At 33.4% G+C, this 19,330-nt stretch overlaps 3 protein-coding genes across 3 annotated transcripts; 1 reads left to right on the top strand and 2 right to left on the bottom strand.

Annotated features, from left to right (window-relative positions):
- Positions 1 to 9,234: 9,234 nt before the first annotated feature.
- Positions 9,235 to 10,008, top strand: LOC122592108. The gene has a single exon (XM_043764319.1). The coding sequence runs from the start codon at positions 9,235 to 9,237 to the stop codon at positions 10,006 to 10,008; it is 774 nt and encodes a 257-aa protein (XP_043620254.1).
- Positions 10,009 to 13,776: 3,768 nt separating this feature from the next.
- LOC122592107 (probable aspartic proteinase GIP1) lies at positions 13,777 to 15,069 on the bottom strand. The gene has a single exon (XM_043764318.1). It carries the CDS (start codon positions 15,067 to 15,069, stop codon positions 13,777 to 13,779), a length of 1,293 nt encoding a protein of 430 aa, XP_043620253.1.
- A 755-nt stretch (positions 15,070 to 15,824) lies between these two features.
- LOC122594274 (probable aspartic proteinase GIP1) lies at positions 15,825 to 18,301 on the bottom strand. Its single transcript, XM_043766747.1, has 2 exons — positions 17,748 to 18,301; positions 15,825 to 16,659 (listed from the first exon to the last, which is right to left on the bottom strand). Exons 1-2 carry the CDS (start codon positions 18,288 to 18,290, stop codon positions 15,874 to 15,876), a joined length of 1,329 nt encoding a protein of 442 aa, XP_043622682.1. The 5' UTR covers positions 18,291 to 18,301; the 3' UTR covers positions 15,825 to 15,873.
- Between the last annotated feature and the right edge of the window lie 1,029 nt (positions 18,302 to 19,330).

Below are 19,330 nucleotides of genomic sequence, written 5' to 3'. Positions count from 1 at the left end.
TTGGTTGCCAAATGATACACTCAAACATATGGGATTGACTATTCAGAAACCTTTTCTCCAGTTGCGAAGTTAGATACAATAAGGGTTCTGTTCTCAATAGCAGCAAAACAAGGTTGGCCGTTTCATCAGTTTGACGTAAAGAATGCCTTTCTACACGGAGAATTAAAAGAAGAAGTGTATATGGAAGCACCTCTAGGATTCTCTCATGATTTCAAACGTGGGGAAGTTTGTAAGTTGAAGAAATCCTTGTATGGCTTGAAGTAGTCTCCTAGAGCATGGTTTAGAAGATTTACTCTAACAATGAAAAAATATGGATACAAACAGAGTAACTCCGATCATACCTTGTTTCTCAGTCATAAAGGAAATTCAGTGACATGTCTGATAATTTATGTTGACGACATGATTATTATTGGGAATGATGAGAAAGAAATTAAGAAGCTGAAGGAAGCTTTATGTTCAGAATTCGAGATGAAAGACTTGGGAAATCTTAGATATTTTCTTGGAATTGAAGTTATGAGGTCAGAATGAGGGATTTTCATTTGTTAGAAAAAATATATATTAGATCTTTTAGATGAGACATGGATGATTGATTGTAAGCCTGCAGATACACCCATGGTCATTAATTAGAAATTGTTTATGAAAACAGAAGCCAGGCTCACTGATAAAAACAGGTACCAACGGTTGGTGGGTAAACTCATTTATTTAGCTCATACTCGCCCAAATATAGCTTATGTTGTTGGAGTAGTGAGTCAGTTTATGCATCAGCCTCAAGTAAATCATATGGATGCGGTTCTACGGATTGTCAGGTATCTTAAAGGGACTATAGGTCATGGAGTGCTATTCAAGTCAAATGGTCATCTTCAAATTCAAGTATATACAGATGCTGACTGGGCAGGAGACAAAGGAAATCGGAGGTCTACTTCGGGATATTTCTCTATGATAGGAGGGAATTTTGTGACATGGAAAAGTAAAAAACAAAAGGTCAAGTGTCGAGTCTGAATTCAAAGGAATAGCTAGAGGCTTAGCAGAAGCACTTTGGTTGAAAAAGCTTGTATCGGAAATAGGTTTTGCTCCTAAAGGAAGTATTAAAATTATGTGTGACAATGAAGCTCTGCTATCCAGATCTCAGAAAATCCAGTACAACATGACAGAACCAAGCATGTGGAAGTAGATCGTCATTTCATCAAAGAAAAGATTGAAGATGGGATTATCAAATTACCGTTTGTGAGATCTGAAGATCAACTTGCCGATATCCTAACCAAAGCAGTAGGAACTATTTCTTTTCACAAGTATCCAAGCAAGTTGAATTTTGGTGATCCCAACACTCAACTTGAGGGGGAGTGTTAGAATACAGGATCAGAATTATAACATCATTTCCCGATTTAAAGAGGCTATCGGATCAGAATGTCTCATCATCTCCGAATAAACAGGATCTCAACTTTGTCTACAGGAAAAGAATTATTAGGCGTATTTAGTTTCCATATTTCTATGTATTACCTCATGTATAAATTGAAGATTAACCTTAATCGTTTGATATATGAAATAAAAACACAATTTTACCTCATATACGTTGATATCGGTCACTCATGATAAAACTTTGAAAGAAAACCAAAACAATTAACAAGTTATGCACAAATAACAAAGTGATTTTGATGCTTAATTACTTGAAAATTATTTTGAAATCAAAAGATACTCTGATTAGACTTTATAAATTTAAATTAACGACTCATATTTTTTAAATAACTTGAATCGTACGTGACTACCGCATTAGTGGTATAAATCTTAGAATTTTTTGAGTTATGGCTACATACACGTACAATATTTCAATAGTTTGTGAAAACAAATTCCTCATTGTAGTTTCAAGTTGTAAAAGAAAGTTGTGTGTGGTGAAAATAAATTCCTCATTTGTAGTTTCAAGTCTTTTGAACCTGGCCAGTACTATAACAAATGTCGCTACCCAGTTGGTAGACTCTACATGCCGAAGTCCAATATGTATTCGACTACTTAATGATCTAAAAGAAAGCAGACAACATCCACCCAATATTCTTGTTGCTACCAGATTAAGCATCGTCATGACCAACATTGATAGATCACTCGACATGACTACTATTAGATGGGTATCAACTTCTTATGTATATGTCAACATGAAAATTAGTAAAAGGTAAAAAAAAAAATTAAAAAAATGTATCGAGTTATCTGGGGATAGCGAATCATTTTTTGACTGAAATGTAAAATCATAACTTGTTTTTTTTTAGTCCGTTTCAACCCCATTTCTCCTGACCACCATAGAAAATTGCTCAAAATAAAGTTCGAACTTAAGACTTCTTGTGAGAAAACAAGGTTTTTAATTGCCACTATGCTATTCAGTATTTGGTAATGGTTATGTGTCCACACGTGAAGAGATAAATTGATTGATAATATCTAAATGCTAAACTAAAACGTGCTTAATAACTTGTTTAACTTGGTAGTAACTATCATGATCAGTTGATCACTTACTAATGATATATACACTTGACAATGAAATTTAACCGATCAACCAAACACCCCCATCCAGTTTCCAAAGTGACAATTGCGATGAAAAAGCGAAAATACCTTCTAAGTATAGTAAAATCCTGCATCACACGATTCACACCCAACTTAAGAATAGCCGCTTGGTGTTTGACCAATGTCAATAAAATAGCTTCATTATTCATCAATCAGTCATGCGACTGTACTTATCATATAATCTATCACTAAACAAATTTAGTAACATTAATTATTTAAATAATAGAAATCCTTATCATCATCATCGTTATTATTATTATATGGAAAGTAAATATGAGACTATTAGGCATGCAACTTAACATATTATTTTTTTAATACTTTGAATAAATGTTTGACCCCCATGTTTATTATGGTTTAAAAATTGGTGTGTGTGAGGAGTTTTTCACCCAACTTAGGTGTCTAACAATCTCATATTCCCTTCCCTCTATTATTATATGGGGTAAATTACACAAATTATACCTGAGGTTTGTTCGAAACTACACTAGTCATACCTACAATTTAAAAATTACGCGAGACGTACCCATCATTAAGATTAAGAGGGTGTTTGGGATTGCGTTATAAACTGATTATCTGATTATTACGTTTATAAAACGCAAATAATCTAAAAAAGTGTTTGTATGAAAAAGTGATTATTGACTATGAAAACGCAGTTTTGGAGAAGCATGTACCAGCATGTTTTTTCAAAACGCAATTTTAAAAACACATAATCTATTTTGAAAAAACAGATTTTGTTTTGTAAAGGCAATATCAAACACCCCCTTAAGATAGCTAGGTGCTTAACGACATGTTGATTTTATAGTTTGTAATTAACTGGAAGTTTATTTAGGCGTTAAAAAAACAGAAGTTTATTTATTGTTATATATAATGATCTCTTAACAGTATCATATCGGTTGATTCAGGTATAATGGTATATAGCATATCTTTTATTATACTAAAACACAGTTGCTCTAATAATTTATCGACCAATCATATTTATCAATTTCTTTAAAATTTCAGTTTTGACTTTTTATTATTATATATAAAAACTAGATTAAACCCGCACGTTGTGCAGGACTAACTAAGAACATAAATAAAAAATACAATTGCAGATAGTTACATTATTATTAATAATAATAAAATATGTCTAATTACGACTGATTCAAACAATGAAATTATAGTTTATGAATATATGATATACGTCAAATATGTTTATTTTTTTTGAACGACAAATATAATACACTACTAAATTACACCATTGTCAAGGATTGAACCTTGGCCTACACTCCAAAAGGCAAGACTCTCTAACACCCCACCTAAATGGTAATAACTACGTTAAATATGTAGTATAACTACATCAACAAACAAATTACAAACAAAACTATACAAACTCTGGGTGAAAACAATAAGAAATTGATATTTTTTAAAAACCAATTTTATAAACAAGAGGCTAATAGGGTGAAAAAGGCTCCATTAATTGATCGCAAAAATACAATTATAAAAATAAGAAAGAAGTTTTAAGCGACTCGCTAGGTCTAAGCGAGCTAGAAGTGATCCAAACTCGCTAGCCAGAGTTTGTAGGCTAATTATACGAGGTGCAACAGCTGATCAAAAAGCGAAGAATCGAAGATAGGTTGTACTACATTTTTTTTATTAGAGCGCTCAATAAAATTAAAATTATAATGCTAAAAAAATGATTATCTTTCTTTTTGAAATCATGATTGACATACACCATTGATAATGATATCTAGATATAATCGCACTAAATTGTAAAAATAATTAGGTGGCCCATTAAGAAAAGATAACGATAGTTGCGATGAATGATACTTTGGTCACTTCTAAGCGAATATTTTTAGTGCCATCAATTGACTTATTAGTTTAACTATCTGTTCTTAACGTATACTACTTTTTCAATCTTAATAATATATTTATTTGGGAGAAACTATGTTTTTACTTTTTGGAAAAGAAAAATTAATAAATGAACACATCGTATAATTCACTTTTTAGTTTTATGGGTAGTATAAACATTTTAGAAGATAAAAAATTAATGATGTAAATTAAATTATTAAGGGTAAAGTGGTTATTTTGTTTGTTTTTTTCTAACTGTTGTAACAAAAATATAATTTTATACCGAAAAAAAAGTATATAGTATAATAAAGAATGATGTAGTAAATAGACTAGTAGAGTAGTAGTTAATGTATGTTTTGAATTTAAAATAAAAAATAAAAATAGAAGGTTTAAAACAAAGAAAAAACCACTAATGATGAGACTCTTCGATGGTCATTTTCATTACTTTGTGTTTGTACTTTGGTAGTTTTTAATGCAAAATTAGGAAAGAAGAATGCTCGTTTCTTTGATTCACATTTTTGGCAAAAGTTATTTGTCTTTTGTAATCTTTGGCGTGTGGTTTTCTAATCATTATATTATGGGCTAAAAGCTTTTCTTTATCAAATCACGCATTAAAATTAAAATTCACATCAAATCTTTAATAAATTCATAATCAATGATAAGTTAGTGTAGTGGTTTGAAGTTCCCTATTGACTTATAGGTCTGAGATTCAAATACCAATTGGGTATTTGAAATAGGAATTTCTATTTAGAAGGAGTTTTCTATCGCGGATCCAATTAAGACAATGTATGTTAAACCTCTCACTGTCGAATCGCGACATGAAGTTTCAAACGAAATTCACCTATAAAGATTTAATACATAAGAATTCACGATTGTCATTCTTTAATGTATCACTATTGTATTTAATAAAGCTCAATAACCTTTCAAATTGATAAAGTCTTTAATAAATTAATTTACAACTAAACTACGCCACGTGTAATGCATAGTGATTGGTTATTGAACTTCAAGTTAGAGGTGAGTTTGAGTCGGCTTGAGTCAGTTTTGGCTTAAAATTGAAACAAAATCGATTCGTTCGCTTTGTAAAAAACCAGAATTGTTGGATTCGGTTCGGTTAGTTGGTTTTATGGTTTAGTTTGGGTCCTTTTTTTTTTCATTTAGATTATTAAGTTGTAAATTGAAAACTGTACATCCAAAAACAGAGAAGATTGAAAATCGACAATCAGGACGCAACATGCCTAGCATGATACTCACAGAGGCTCTAGAAAGTCATTTAAAGAGATCCAACACATGTCCATTAAACAATGTAAGAAACCCGGATCATTGGATTTCCCTTAAGAGTTCCACAAGTAAGCTTGTCACCTTCCGTTTTCTTATTTTTGCTAAAGAGCATTTTTAAAATCATATGTATATTTTATAGTTTTGAAAACTTTAAACGAATGCATAAAATGTTGAAAGGCTACGTGATACAACTCCTGAAAGAATGATTGAACTTTGTCTAATTTTCATTAAGTTTTAATTTTTAGCATTAACATATTTAATTCAATTACCATATATAAGTAATAGATTAAAGATAAAATAAGATAAATATAAAATAAATTAAATTATAAATGGCTTTTGGTTCGGTTCGGTTTTGGCGGTCGTTTTTTGCATATTAAACAGAAATCCGAACCGATCCATTTGGTTTTAGAAAACCAACAATCCATTGGGTCCGGTTTTTGATTTTTTTTTGTTTTTATCGGTTTTTAGTTTTTTTGTTCGATTTTGCTCGCCCATACTTCAAATAGTATATATAAAACAGTGGGTGGCCAACAGTCGACTTCACGAACTGTCAATTTTAAGGTTTAATGTATGGATGTATTCTAAATTGCAATTTTATTTGTTGATAGAATATTAAAACTTGAATACAATTAACCCAAGCTACAATAATACCCATGTTAAGAATGTTGGTTACATTATAATAATAATTTATCATTAAGTGTGTTGAATATTAACTTAATACTTGTAATCTATAGTTATGAAATGTAATAGTATTGATTTATCGGAACATTATTTTATATATTTTGTGCGTACCCTATGTTATCATTTTCTTAAACAAGTTTTTGGTTAGCGATATACATCATCACTACACTTCACATATAACTGTAGATTCCTATACCCGTCTTACCGATTGTTCGTAAAAATTATGTGATATCGTATGAACCATCGTAATAGTGGAGAAGGACACATTCTTGCGGTTAATGTAATGTCGTCACAATAGTGGCCTGAGCGTTTGTCATGTGTGGACACGTATCATAAAAATGAGACGTTGGATTCGGTGGCGGAGGAAGTGAATGAATTAAGGTGGTCATCACCCCACATTCAATTAAGTTTTTTCTGGTAATTTATTATTATTATTTTTTACATTAGACCCAACCAAAATATTAGATCCCGACTAAATTGTAAGAAAATAAATAAATCAGGCCCCCTTTCCTAGTAACCCTAAACCTGTCACTAGGGATGTGTATGGGTCGAAACCCGACCCGACCTGCGAAAGCATGAAAAAAGGAATCGTGACTCGGCCCGTGAAAGTCCGGGTCGGTTTGGGCGGGTCACGGGTTCCTTGATTTCTTCACAACTTTTTATTTTTTGGCTTCATCCGACCCGACCCATACAACCCATGACCCGCGAATGCATTAAAAAAGTGACCCGCGACCCGGCCTGTTAATGTTTCGGGTGGATCGGTTTAGGCCGGTTTTGGGTCGGGGCACGGGTTTCAGTCCAAATGTTCATCCTTACCTGTCACTGGTTGGATTCAAATACAAACAAAATTTTCATTAATGTGGTTTATGTGATTTATATCATAGTATCGATCATACATCAAGCACACCATATATAAAACGTTTAATCAAACTTTGCAACGGCTAAAGAGTTAGAATTATCTTTGTTTTTTTCCTTATATATGATGTGAATCCATTATCTTTGTTTTATTGAACACGTAACATGTACTATCAACATATCACAAATTAGTGTGGGTCACTGGGTCTGGTGACTCATATAAGATTAGATCATAAGATAATCAACTTTTTTACAGTTATGTGATTTGCTTATATATAAATGGAATATTAATTTGGAGAATAGAAAAGCATGATTTGACGTAAAAATTTGTCTTATTTTTACTGTTGGCATGGGCTCTTTGTATTTTCTCCCCTAATCATATATAAAACTGAGTGACTTCATGTCAACATTTGATCAATCCAATCCATATTAAAAAAATAATATAAGATGACAGAGAAATAACTAGCCAGCTAAGAGAACTGAAGTGATCAATCTCCAATTCTCCATTCACTTCAAAACTTTACCAAAATAATCATTGTGATCATTTCGACTTCATAATAATTGACTAAAATTAACTCATATATATATTAATCGACGGTTAAAAATGAAAAAAGAAAATCACAACAATAGCTAATTTTCGTTACGATCGTACCAAAATAGCCAAGGTTTTTTGAATTATTACAACATAACCAACAAAATCGCAACAAAAAATGAAAATCGCAACAAGAAAATCAAAATCGGAACAAGAAATGCTAAATCGTAACAAGAAATACCAAAATCGCAACAAAAAATGTCAAAATCGCAACAAGAATTGTAAATAGCAACAAGAAATGGAAATAGCAACAAAAAATGGCAGTATTTTTTTTTTTTTTACAAGTTTATTTTAAAAGTAAGATTTCTTAGTTTTATGTCATGTTTCAATATAATGTCATGTTTTCAATTTAATGTAATATATTATGTTTCAAATTTTTGCAAACTAAAGCATAGAATTAAATTACATTATTTTAATCTGTGTACGTAATTGTCATGTAAAAAACAGGTGTTAAACTATTAAAGAACCACGTTTCATATTAACTATCACTTTCCTGATATAGAGTACAGAAACCTTCGTCTTATGTTTTTTTGAAAGGTGTGGATCATTTGCTCGTAATATAGGATCTAGTTTATGTTGTTTTAATCGGGTCCGCGCTAGAAACCCTCCTCAGGAGGAGAAACTCTCAACTAAATTGCCCAAAGATACGACATTTAATTGCGATAAAACCTTGTCCTCTCTGCAAGACTCAAACCTGCTTCACTGAAATACTTTGTCAAAATTCCTTGAAATGTCTTTTTCGTGTCTCGAACTTAAGACCTCCAGTTATGTATATTATTTATGAATACATTTACTCTTTATATCTATATGCTTTAATATATGTCTTAACTTCCATCAGGAACCTCTGGATCTAAAATGTGTTGTTGAGGAACCATTTTCAACATTTAATTCTAACAGGAAGTCTGCGTTACGTATTCAAAACATGACATAAAACATTACATTAAATTGAACCATGACATAAAACTAAGGGGAGAGGAGTGGTCACGGTATGGATGGTGGCATGCCCATGCCGCTGGCTGCACACCGCCGCCATCCCTTCGGCATGAGGACAGCATGGTGGTGAACGGCATTAAAGCCCGGCAAGTCATGGCACATTTGAACGTTGGAGAGGAGCGGAGTGGGGGGTGGGGTCCAGCAAATTTGACCGTTGAACACTATTAAAAAATAAAATAAAATTTCCCCTACATCTTTATCTATAAATACACATCATTTTTAACAAAAAAATCACCAAACAAAAAACATATCTTCACATTTTCACTAAAACAAACACCACATTACTAAAAAATGGATTCCTCTTCCTCATCTTCTCCATTTTATGTTCCCCGGAGTTAGACGAATCGTCTACGGGGAGTACTTTTGAGTTCTTTAACCAAGTGTACGCCGAGCTTGAAGATACCGGCACCTCTACCGACACTCGTAGGTATATCGATCGAGACCGGGAAGAAGCTCACGCCATACTAATGCGTGACTACTTCGTTGAAGAATCAAAGTTTGACGAACCATTTTTTGGTCATCGTTTTCGCATGAGCAAGAGGTTGTTTTTGAAGATTGTTGGTGATATTGAAGCCAACTTTAGTTACTTTCAAGAGGGGTACGACGCACGGGGTAAAAAAAGTTGCACTGCTCTTCAAAAGTGCACATCGGCGATCAAGCAACTGTCTACGGGTGAACCTTCAGACACGTATGACGAGTATTTATGTATGACTGCTAGAACTTCACGCGAGAGCATGGAGTACTTTTGTGATGCGGTCGTCAATTTGTATCAAAAGGTGTTCTTACGTAGGCCTACATCTTATGACTTGGCTCTCATCACACAAGCTCATGAAGAAAGACACCACATTCCAGGAATGCTTGGTAGTCTTGATTGTACACACATCGAATGGAGGATGTCCCCTAAACACTTAAAGGGGCAATACACGAGGGGTGATCACAAGGTATCTACTATTATGATTGAGTGTGTTGCTTCTTATGACTTGTGGATTTGGCATTCGTTTTTCGGTCCCGCTGGATCGAACAACGATGTCAATGTTTTGCAGCAGTCACCGTTGTTTCAAAACGAGCGTAATGGATCCACGCCAGACAGTTCATTTAGCGTAAATGGACATGAGTACAAGCGCGATTACTACCTTACCAATGGAATCTATCATAGGTGGGCTGCGTTTGTTAAAGTTTATCCTCATCCAGTGGAACAAGATGAAAAAAAAATTAAAAGACTACAAGAGGCTGCAAGATAGGATGTTGAGCGAGCCTTTGGTGTTCTCAAGGGAAAATGAAAGATCTTGGACCGTCCCCTCCGGCTATGGACAAAGGAGAAGATCAAAAAAGTCGTCGCTGCGTGTACTATACTTCACAACATGATCAACAAAGACAACGGGCGGGCGATATCACCGGTTCATATCATGGATCCACCGGTGCCAAGAGTTTATAACCCGGAAGCAAACCGGGAGATAATGGACGAGAACGTGCATCATCGGCTCCGATATGATCTCACGGCGCATGTATCGGCTTTAGACTTATCATTTCTTGACGATCCAGCGATGCAACCACCATCAGTTGCGAGTTTGATTTAGTTGTCTTCATTTTAGAAATTTAGAATTTAAATTTATGTACTTTTTAATTTATGTTTATGTAATGTTTAGTTTAATTTGAATGAAATATTTGAAGTTTTTATTAAAAAAGAAAGTGTTTGATTAAATTAAAAAAAGAAAAATTTTTTTTTGGGAGGGATGGGAAAGTCATGAATGCCATTAAAAATAGTTGGGAGAGATGATTGGGAGGGATGAAAAGGAAAATTGGGTTGAAGGTATTTGATTGGTGGAATTTGGGAGGAATGAGAATTTGAGCCACATGACTCCTCTTTCCCTAAAACATTACAAAAAATCTTATCCTAAAAAATCTTACTTTTTAAAAGACAAAATCACAAATAAAAAAGGAAAAAAAGAAAAAAAACATGGCATTTTTTATTGCGATTTTGGTTTTCTTGTTGCGATTTTGTTGGCTATTTTGTGATAATCCAAAAAAACTTGGCTATTTTGGTTCGATCGCAACGAAAATTAGTTATTGTCGCGATTTTCTAAAAGGAAAAACGCATACTAACCGATCGAGGTATCTGTTAAAGTATTTAACTTTATTGATACGCGAAATGCTAAATATATGTAGCTGACTCATTTTTCTATATATTTTACAAATTTTAATTCTATATAAACCCCAAACGTGTTTTGCAAAAACAAATTAACTTTTTCATAATCCCAAACAGTTATGTATAAAATAAAGAGCCATAAAAAATTATCGGATATCATTCATTAAATATATTTATATTTGTTATATTGGGTGTACACTATGCTTGTATAAGGTTTATTATAGATTTCTTTTTTCAAGAACCCTATGAACTTTTAAGTTTTTTTGAACATATAAACTTTTAATTTATATGCTTAATTGGAGTAATATTTTATTTTGTTGTTTTTTCCTACAAGTGGCCCGAGCCTATATGGGGTATTATAAAAAAACAATTTAGGGGTGTTTGGTAGGAAGAAATCATAGAGAATAAAAATGCAATAGAGAATAAAAATAGTGCGAAAGAGAATGAATTTCGTTATTTGGTACACACAGAGAATGGATATATAAAAAAAATAAAATTTTAAATAATAATACATTTATTACATATAACATCTTTAAAAAATTTTTTTTTTCTATTCTCACCCATTCTCTACAATTCATAGAGAATGGAGAGAATGAAATCGATTCCCCTTTTTCCTTTCTCATTCCCTTTCTCCATTGCAAACAAACAAGAGAAGTCTTTTTCATTCCCTTTCTCCTCTTTCCATTCCATCATACCAAACACCAGTAAAAACCACTAATTAACTTGTTTTCCCCAAGCTTCCACATAAATTTTTTTCATTCATTTTGATACTTTTACAGTCAAGCTCTAGGCAAGGTAGTGTTTAACTTGTAGATTTCATCTTTTATTTGTATAAAAATTGACTAATTCTTATAAATATTAGTCTAAAAATCTATATAATCATAATATGATGACAAGTGACAAAATCAATGGATGAAGTTACAAAAAGAATCAGTGAAATATACCTAGTGAAATATACCTGGAACCATTTTATGAATTTAGAAGAGTTTTTAAGTTAATTTAGGAAAATATATCATTTTCTTTTTTATATATTTGTTTATGTATTTATATTTGTACTCTTGTACTATTTAGGCCTGTGTGTAACTAACTAGCGGTCAATTTTGTTAATAAAATTTTCTGGCTTTCTGAAAAGGAAATGATAGCCTCACAACACAAATTAGTCATCCATAACATATGTATATATTTTACTGTATAGTGTACAACTATGTAAAATATTAATTGTTGTGCACGATTAATTTGTGTCATGGAGATATTAATTCCCTTTTGAAAAAGATCATAGTAAAGGAGAAAAGGATTAGTGAGGGTACTTGCATGTGGCTGGGACGGGGCAGGGCAGGCGTGCGCATGGCATTTAGTTTACCTTTTCATCTAATAATTACTAGCGCTATAATAAAAGCAGAAAAATAAATAAATATTACTTTAAGTTGTGCATCAAACAAGTCCGGATTTTATCTTGAAAACTCAAAAAGTAAGTGCTTATAATGTACATATCTGGGGTTCAGATATAAAACGTTGGATTGATCTTCTTCTGGTTAAATACGCAAACTTTTTTCTATTTTTTTTAAATGTCAAAACATTATAAGTGAAAGTAAGCGGCATCTAGTGAATACCGAAATAAGAGGTACAATTACAATTATAATATCTAGAATAAACGACAATGAAACAACGCTACCTAGATACATCTTGAGATTTGGACTGCGAGAAATGCAAAACAGGGTAAAAAACTCGCTCCAATTACGAGGGTGAAAAACGAGAAAAATCCCCACTAGCAGGAGCTGATCCGCCGATTTTCACCTGTGATGTTTTTGATACAAGCCCAAATAATTCTCAAAGAAAAATAAACGATAGCCCGAAATTTCATCAAAACACGAAAACCCGAAAGGAAGATCTAACCGAAAGCAAAACTTATCAATTGGTTTTGGAACCACTCATCCGGCGATACATAAACTTACTTACATTTGCTTGTTAGTCCACAAATGTGATTGAGAAACAATGACGTCAAATGAAACAGAAAATGATAGCCTCAATGTAATTTTAAAGTACTGCAAACTATTGCGTAATAGATTATATTGTTGATGAAACATAAATATTTGATATGAAAATTTAAAATAACAATAATCGATTAAACATTTAAGTATATATGTAAGTAATTAAAACATGACAAAGCAATACAAATGATTACAAAAAGCAAATAAAAATAATAATAAGAACATCTGAAATAAGAATAAAAAAGAAAACTCAATACGTATACTCTTCTGATGAAAAGGTGTACATATTGCAGTACTGATGAAAAAGGGCCCTTTTAGCTATATCAATGTGATAAAAAAAACTGAACAGTTCGAAAATCTATTGTTATTGTATTGTTGTAAATTTATAAATCGATAGTGTGGACTGATATAGTAATTACGCCCTATCTTATTTTTGGTCCTTGTATATAAACAGGCCTATAGTTACACCCATATGGATATCAGGATATGTGATTAGTTGGGCTGGCTCGGGAAGGTTTAATCTAAACCTAGGCCCATACATTTTTCTGATATTTCTGAATTCTTTTATTTATATTTTTGAAATTAATCGAGGCATTCTACACTCTGCTTTAATTAATTATGTACATTGACGATAGGATATGTACATCGACAAATTGTTGAACTTACCACGGTACTGTTTGTGAATTAATGTACCCGAATCCGATTCACTTGTGTAAATCTGACGTATTTGCCTTCCAACAGCAACAAAAATGACTCATGTGAAAAACACCTTTTATTATGTAATAAGAAGAATATATATATATATATATATAACAATCTTGGATTTTATTTAAAATCGGAACTTGAAGGAAATAAGTAAAAGTTGCTTAGGAAAACTAAAAGAGTTTGATGGTACTGTTAATGCTAAAATTAAAATTAGCACACATTGTTTTATGTTGCAAAAGTGATGAACTAAATCCTAATCTTTTTGCTCCTAGATCAAACTGCAACAAATTATCCTCCAACTGATGCCCTCCGATAACTATTGACGAAACAGATTTAACACCTCCATCAACAAAGGCTAAACACCATACATCCAAACCTTCATCAACAATCCTCACCATCGAGTTCTCCCCAAAAATGGTCCATTTCACATCATTCTGCATCACTAAATCAACCAAAGGCACGTTTGGTCCCAAATATGTTTCTAAAACATCATCGGCTTCATAACATAAGTTAAATGGCTTAACGGGTTTAGTTGGTTTCAGCTTCATTGTAGTTGATTCTTTTGTGAACGCGTCTATGAAAGTCGTGAAGATTGATCTTTCTAACACGGTGTAAGGATCCAACGTGCTAATCCTTGTCCCACCTTTACCATTTGTATTAATAGTAAGAAGCGTCTGGTCTATAGCTGTCGGTTTACCATTAATGTTTATAGATTTAACACCAAGAAAATATGCGTCTTCAAAGTGTTTTTTATTGGTTTTTTGGGTGGTGATATGTGAAAACATTAAAGGAGTGTAGTTAAGATGATCTGAAACATCAACTCCAGGCAAGAAATAATACGGTTTAGGCAGCTCAAAAAACGCTACACCAGGAGCTGAAGGCGAGCCAGAAAGACAAACTGCGAAAATGGATGTGGTGGTACTAACCTGTGCAGCCAGTGAATACTTTGAATACCCTAAACCGGCTAACCCAACGATTTCTTTCTTTGCATGGCCTTTTAGTAACTTTGACGCCTCGGCAGAGCAAGTCAAAACAAACTTAGGGAATACCCGGAGTTGGCCCTGGTTGCACCCATTGGTCGTTGGTAAAGCCAATGAGTCAACCCTGGCGTGTGAGTTATGGGTTAATATGACACAACCACCAGGAACTCGGTTCCTGGTGGTTCTGGTGATGTTACAGTTAGTGGTGTTGACTTGAAATTTTTGGAGGGAGTGACAAAGAGGGGAGTTACAAGGAACGGGCCATGAAGTGGTGGAAGTGTAGTTATGATTACAATCAACCGCAGTGTATTTTGCACCAATGTGAAGTAGTAAATCAGTATGTTGCAAAGGGGTCATGAGGTAAAGTTTTAACGTGTAAAAACGGCTTGTTTGGATGTGGTGTTTAGTGATGGGAGCAAGTAAGGCTGAAAATGAAGGAGATATGAATAGAAAAACAAAAAGAAAGAAACGTTTGAGAGACATATTGATAATTGATTGATGATGAAAAGTGAGAAAAGTGAATGCTAAGTTTCCTTGGATTTTATCAAGGGTGTTGTTGGTGACGCTGAAGACAGTTACCGCAGTAGTTGGAGGTTTTTCCGGGGAGGAAGTGTGAGTGAGGCGGGGATTTTAAAACTGATTGCGTCCACCGCTGTCTAAATATAAATAGTAATAGCTTTATCAGGAGAAAGCATTTCTATTTTAGGCAAGTGAATAGTCAACTTTCATCGTCATCATCAGATGTTGATAGTACTCCAGTTGTATTCCTCGGATGAAATTTATGTGCTTTCATCACTCGCTAAAACTTATGTGTATATTTTCTGTAATAATTATATTGTCAGTTTCTGCCAAAAGATTAATACCTCTGCAAACACTCGGGCAGTGGAAGACTTTCACGAAAATAAGTCCAAGCCAGAGTTCTTGGTCCATGACGTTGTGACCGGGTAAACATTCTACGATACTGATCCTTAGAAGCGTGGTCAATTGTCAAATAACCATGGAAACAGAGTTTATTAAGTAAAACTTTCAAAGAGTAGCATATTCTATTCAATAAAGATATTATTGTAAATTGTAAGACAGACTTAACAACTTTATTTAGTAATCTCACCCACTAAGCAAGTAAGCAGTAAGCACTGCTTTAACTTTTTTTACTTCATAATCGAACAAAACTAAGCTCACAAAAATAATTCAATAAGCTCACAAAAAAGCATACAAAATTTTCAAGTGATAAAATGATGTTTCCATAATGCACAATTATTATAAAAAAACAAAAGTTATATTAGAATTTCATGGCAGCCCATTATAACCAAAGTTAAAACTACTACAATTAGTATCATGCACCAAAACAGAAGAACTAAACCCAAACCTCTCTTGAACCAAATCAAACTGCAACAAATTATCTTCCATTTGTTTCCCACCAATCACCACAGAAGTCCTTGCATCCTCACCACCATCAAAAAATCCTAAACACCACAACTCCTCACCATTTTCCTTGACAACATTCACCATTGAGTTCCCTCCATACATTCTCCAATAATTCACATTTTCATCATCACCCTCCATCACAAAATCAATAACCGGGACATCCGGGCCTAAAAATGTAACATAAATATCACCAGCATCATAACACACGTCAAACGGGCTCACTGGATCATCCGTGATAGTGAGGTTAAGCTTAGTGGTTTCATTCATGAATGTTTCTATAAATACATTGTAAATGGATGTGTGTAAGATAGTGTAAGGACTGACTGTGCTTAGTCTGGTTCCACCAAACCCGGTGGTTTTATCAATAGTTAGTAATGTTCGGTTGAGTTGTAACGGGTTGGAGTTGATGTTGATTGAGGTTAGCCCGACAAAGTATTCATCGGAAGGTTGGTTGGCGTAAGTTACAATGGTGAAGCTGACTGGGTTTATGATGAGTGGAGTGTAGGTGAGGTTGCTTGAGAGGTCGATTCCGGGGGAGAAGTAGTAGGGGCCGGGCGTGTTGAAGAAGGCTGTACCGGACAATGTTGATGTTGTTGAGCTGGGAAGGCAGAGTGCAAATATGTTGGGTAATGCATAGACGCTGCTAACCTGTTCAAAAAATCATACTATGTTATTTTCCTGATTAAGTTCAAGAAATAGTAATGATTAAAACTTAATAGGATGTTTTATTTATGAAATGAGAAGACTTTTATCATCAATACGTATGGGCCATTTTAAGTAGAAAACCGAAACTCTAACTGGTTGGTCAAGTGAGCAGTTTGTACACATTGATAAAACTATGCAGCTCGTTTGTTTACGATCCTATTAATTATGTTTATATTTCATGTTGAGTTTTTTCATTATATGTCAAGAATTGTCACCCGTAACGTTTGTAATATAATTAATCCTGTGAAAACATGTTTAGAATTGAAATCCGTATATAGACTATAAAAATTAATCTTGATTTGTGATGTTAAGGCTAAATCATAGAACATTCAATAACTTATCTACCAGCCTACTGATATACTAGATGACCTGATTAAAGATTGTGTAGACTGTTTGGTATGGAAGTTAACCTAAACACCTAAAATATGGCACACATCTATCACCAGAAGTGAAAGAAATGAGAAAATTCTAACAAGTTTTTGAAAAAAAATAAAAAATCGACAAGCAAAAACATGTTTACTATATTTTCTTAATTAATTAAACTTATTACTTATTTTTATGTATCTAACAAACAAAATCACAACAATAAGGTTGCTATTTGGTCAAATCACAACGTTGACCAAGTTTGACTCTCTTTCTTTAGAAGTTTCACGTATTAATATGAAAAGATTAAACAATTGATATTACATATTTATATAAGCAATAATAACAGTGTATGGATATGAATTTATTTTTTTTTCGAACGGCCAACAAACAGGCATTAGCTTCTGTAACTAGAAAAGAAAATAAATCAATTTATTAAACAAACTAAAATGGTACTCGTAACTCATTCTGTTTGTTGTTTAGCAATCAGACGACAATCTTATTAAATTGAAAAAAGGTAGCGCCAGTACTCACGTGTTTTAGATACTAAAAGTGGGCATAATGAAACTGCAGGGACTAAAACAGCCAACTAATTAATTAAAACCTTTGAACTCCAATAGTGGGTATACGAATAACCAAAGAGGATAAAATTAAGTCAATTAACTAACCTGTGCAGGAAGAGAATAATTAGACCGGCCCAAACCAGCCAATCCAGTAACCCCATCAGGTAAACCAATAAGCAAAGATTCATCACAACAAGAAAGCACAAAATTCGGAACAATACCCAGTTGACCACCATCACTAACAGTCAATCCAACCGTGTCAACCAATGCTTGGCCCAATACAACGTTCTTTATAACAGGATTTTCAGGAAACAATGCACAAGAATTGTTGTGACAGCCCGGGCCTGAGGCCCGAAAACAATTTGAACAAGCAAGAGACCCAAGTTCATTGCATTTAGTTGTGCCACAAGGGATGTAATGGTGAGTTGTGGAAATGTAGTAGCCCGACGTGCAATCGATCCACGAGAGTTTGTTACCGAGGTCTAGAAGGAAATCGGTTAGTTGGAGAGGTGTTTTGATTGAAATGGAGAGTGTGTAGAGTTGTGTAGATTGGTCTTTATTGATTGGAGATACAAAAGATGTTGAAGAATTGATAATGCTGAATTGTTGGTATATGAAGATTAGAGTGAAGTATTGGAGGAAAGACATTTGAGATTTTGTTTGTGAGTGTTGAGAAAAATGTTGAAATTTGTTGGAATGTAGTGTTTTGTACTCCAATAAAGAGTGAATGAATGATTCTGTTCTAATAAAGTTAACAAAAAGAATAGAATATGGAAAGGCATTACATTAAAATATTTATCATTAAGCCGAATTGATCATAATCTCTTTTTATGTTAAAAAACTTTTAAAATGTGTTGACATCCTTTGGGCCATAAGTTTGAAAATGCACCGCCGTGTCCCGTGTGAATGAATTGTGTATACCAAGTGATGAGCATGACATATATTCACAAGTCTCTGTCTTATGATTCATGATGATTTGAATTAAGGCCTTTTTTATTTTTTTTAAAAATTTATGACATAGAAATTAATAGCTGAATAAATTTGCTTGAAATAATAGTACTATTTATTATCATTTGTTAAGATGAATGATATTGTTTCTAATTGTCTCTATGTTTTTTTCATTAACATCCATTAAAGATTAACGTGAATGGCAAATAGCACTGGGTGGCCAAAAACACTACCAATTCTGAAAAACCTGCCGTCCAAAAGCCTACTGCAATAAAACCTATCTTGACTTGAATTGAGGTAAAGCTCATTCGCATATCGCGATTCTATAGCAATTACTATATCACATATGGGAAAATGTGTTACTCGCAATACATGTAATATATTGTGTGTAATGTGATGATTATATATTAAGGCCAGGTGGATATCAAATCTTTGACAAAGCTGTATTAAAACTCTCAGATTTGAAAAGATATAGTAACAGTTGCAACCATAAAAGGTAAAGTTATCAGGCAAAGGTTGACTAGTATTTTAATTAATGGCTACGGTCCTCCTGGATTTAAAACATCTTCGAAATAGCTATAAACAAAAAATCTATAGCTTAAGTAAGTCATGTAAAAGATTTTAAATGAAGGTCAAAATGACTCGATGCTAATATCTTTAAGGTTTAAGGTCCACGTGCTTTTGGCAGCCCAGTTTATTTGGGACTGCAGCCCAATGCTAATATCTTTTTGGTCCAGTCC

This window comes from Erigeron canadensis, chromosome 3 (assembly GCF_010389155.1).
Source record: "Erigeron canadensis isolate Cc75 chromosome 3, C_canadensis_v1, whole genome shotgun sequence".
Taxonomy (NCBI): domain Eukaryota; kingdom Viridiplantae; phylum Streptophyta; class Magnoliopsida; order Asterales; family Asteraceae; genus Erigeron; species Erigeron canadensis.
The sequence above is the reverse complement of the archived record's forward strand: the minus strand, read 5'-3'. Positions and strand labels throughout refer to the sequence as shown.

Coding starts and splice junctions, on each gene's coding strand:
- LOC122592107 (XM_043764318.1), bottom strand. CDS start 15,069: ATGTCTCTCAAACGTTTCTTTCTTTTTGTTTTTCTATTCATATCTCCT.
- LOC122594274 (XM_043766747.1), bottom strand. CDS start 18,290: ATGTCTTTCCTCCAATACTTCACTCTAATCTTCATATACCAACAATTC. Junction 16,660..17,747: donor ATTATTCTCTTCCTGCACAG/GTTAGTTAATTG, acceptor TTTTTTGAACAG/GTTAGCAGCGTCTATGCATT.
- LOC122592108 (XM_043764319.1), top strand. CDS start 9,235: ATGCGTGACTACTTCGTTGAAGAATCAAAGTTTGACGAACCATTTTTT.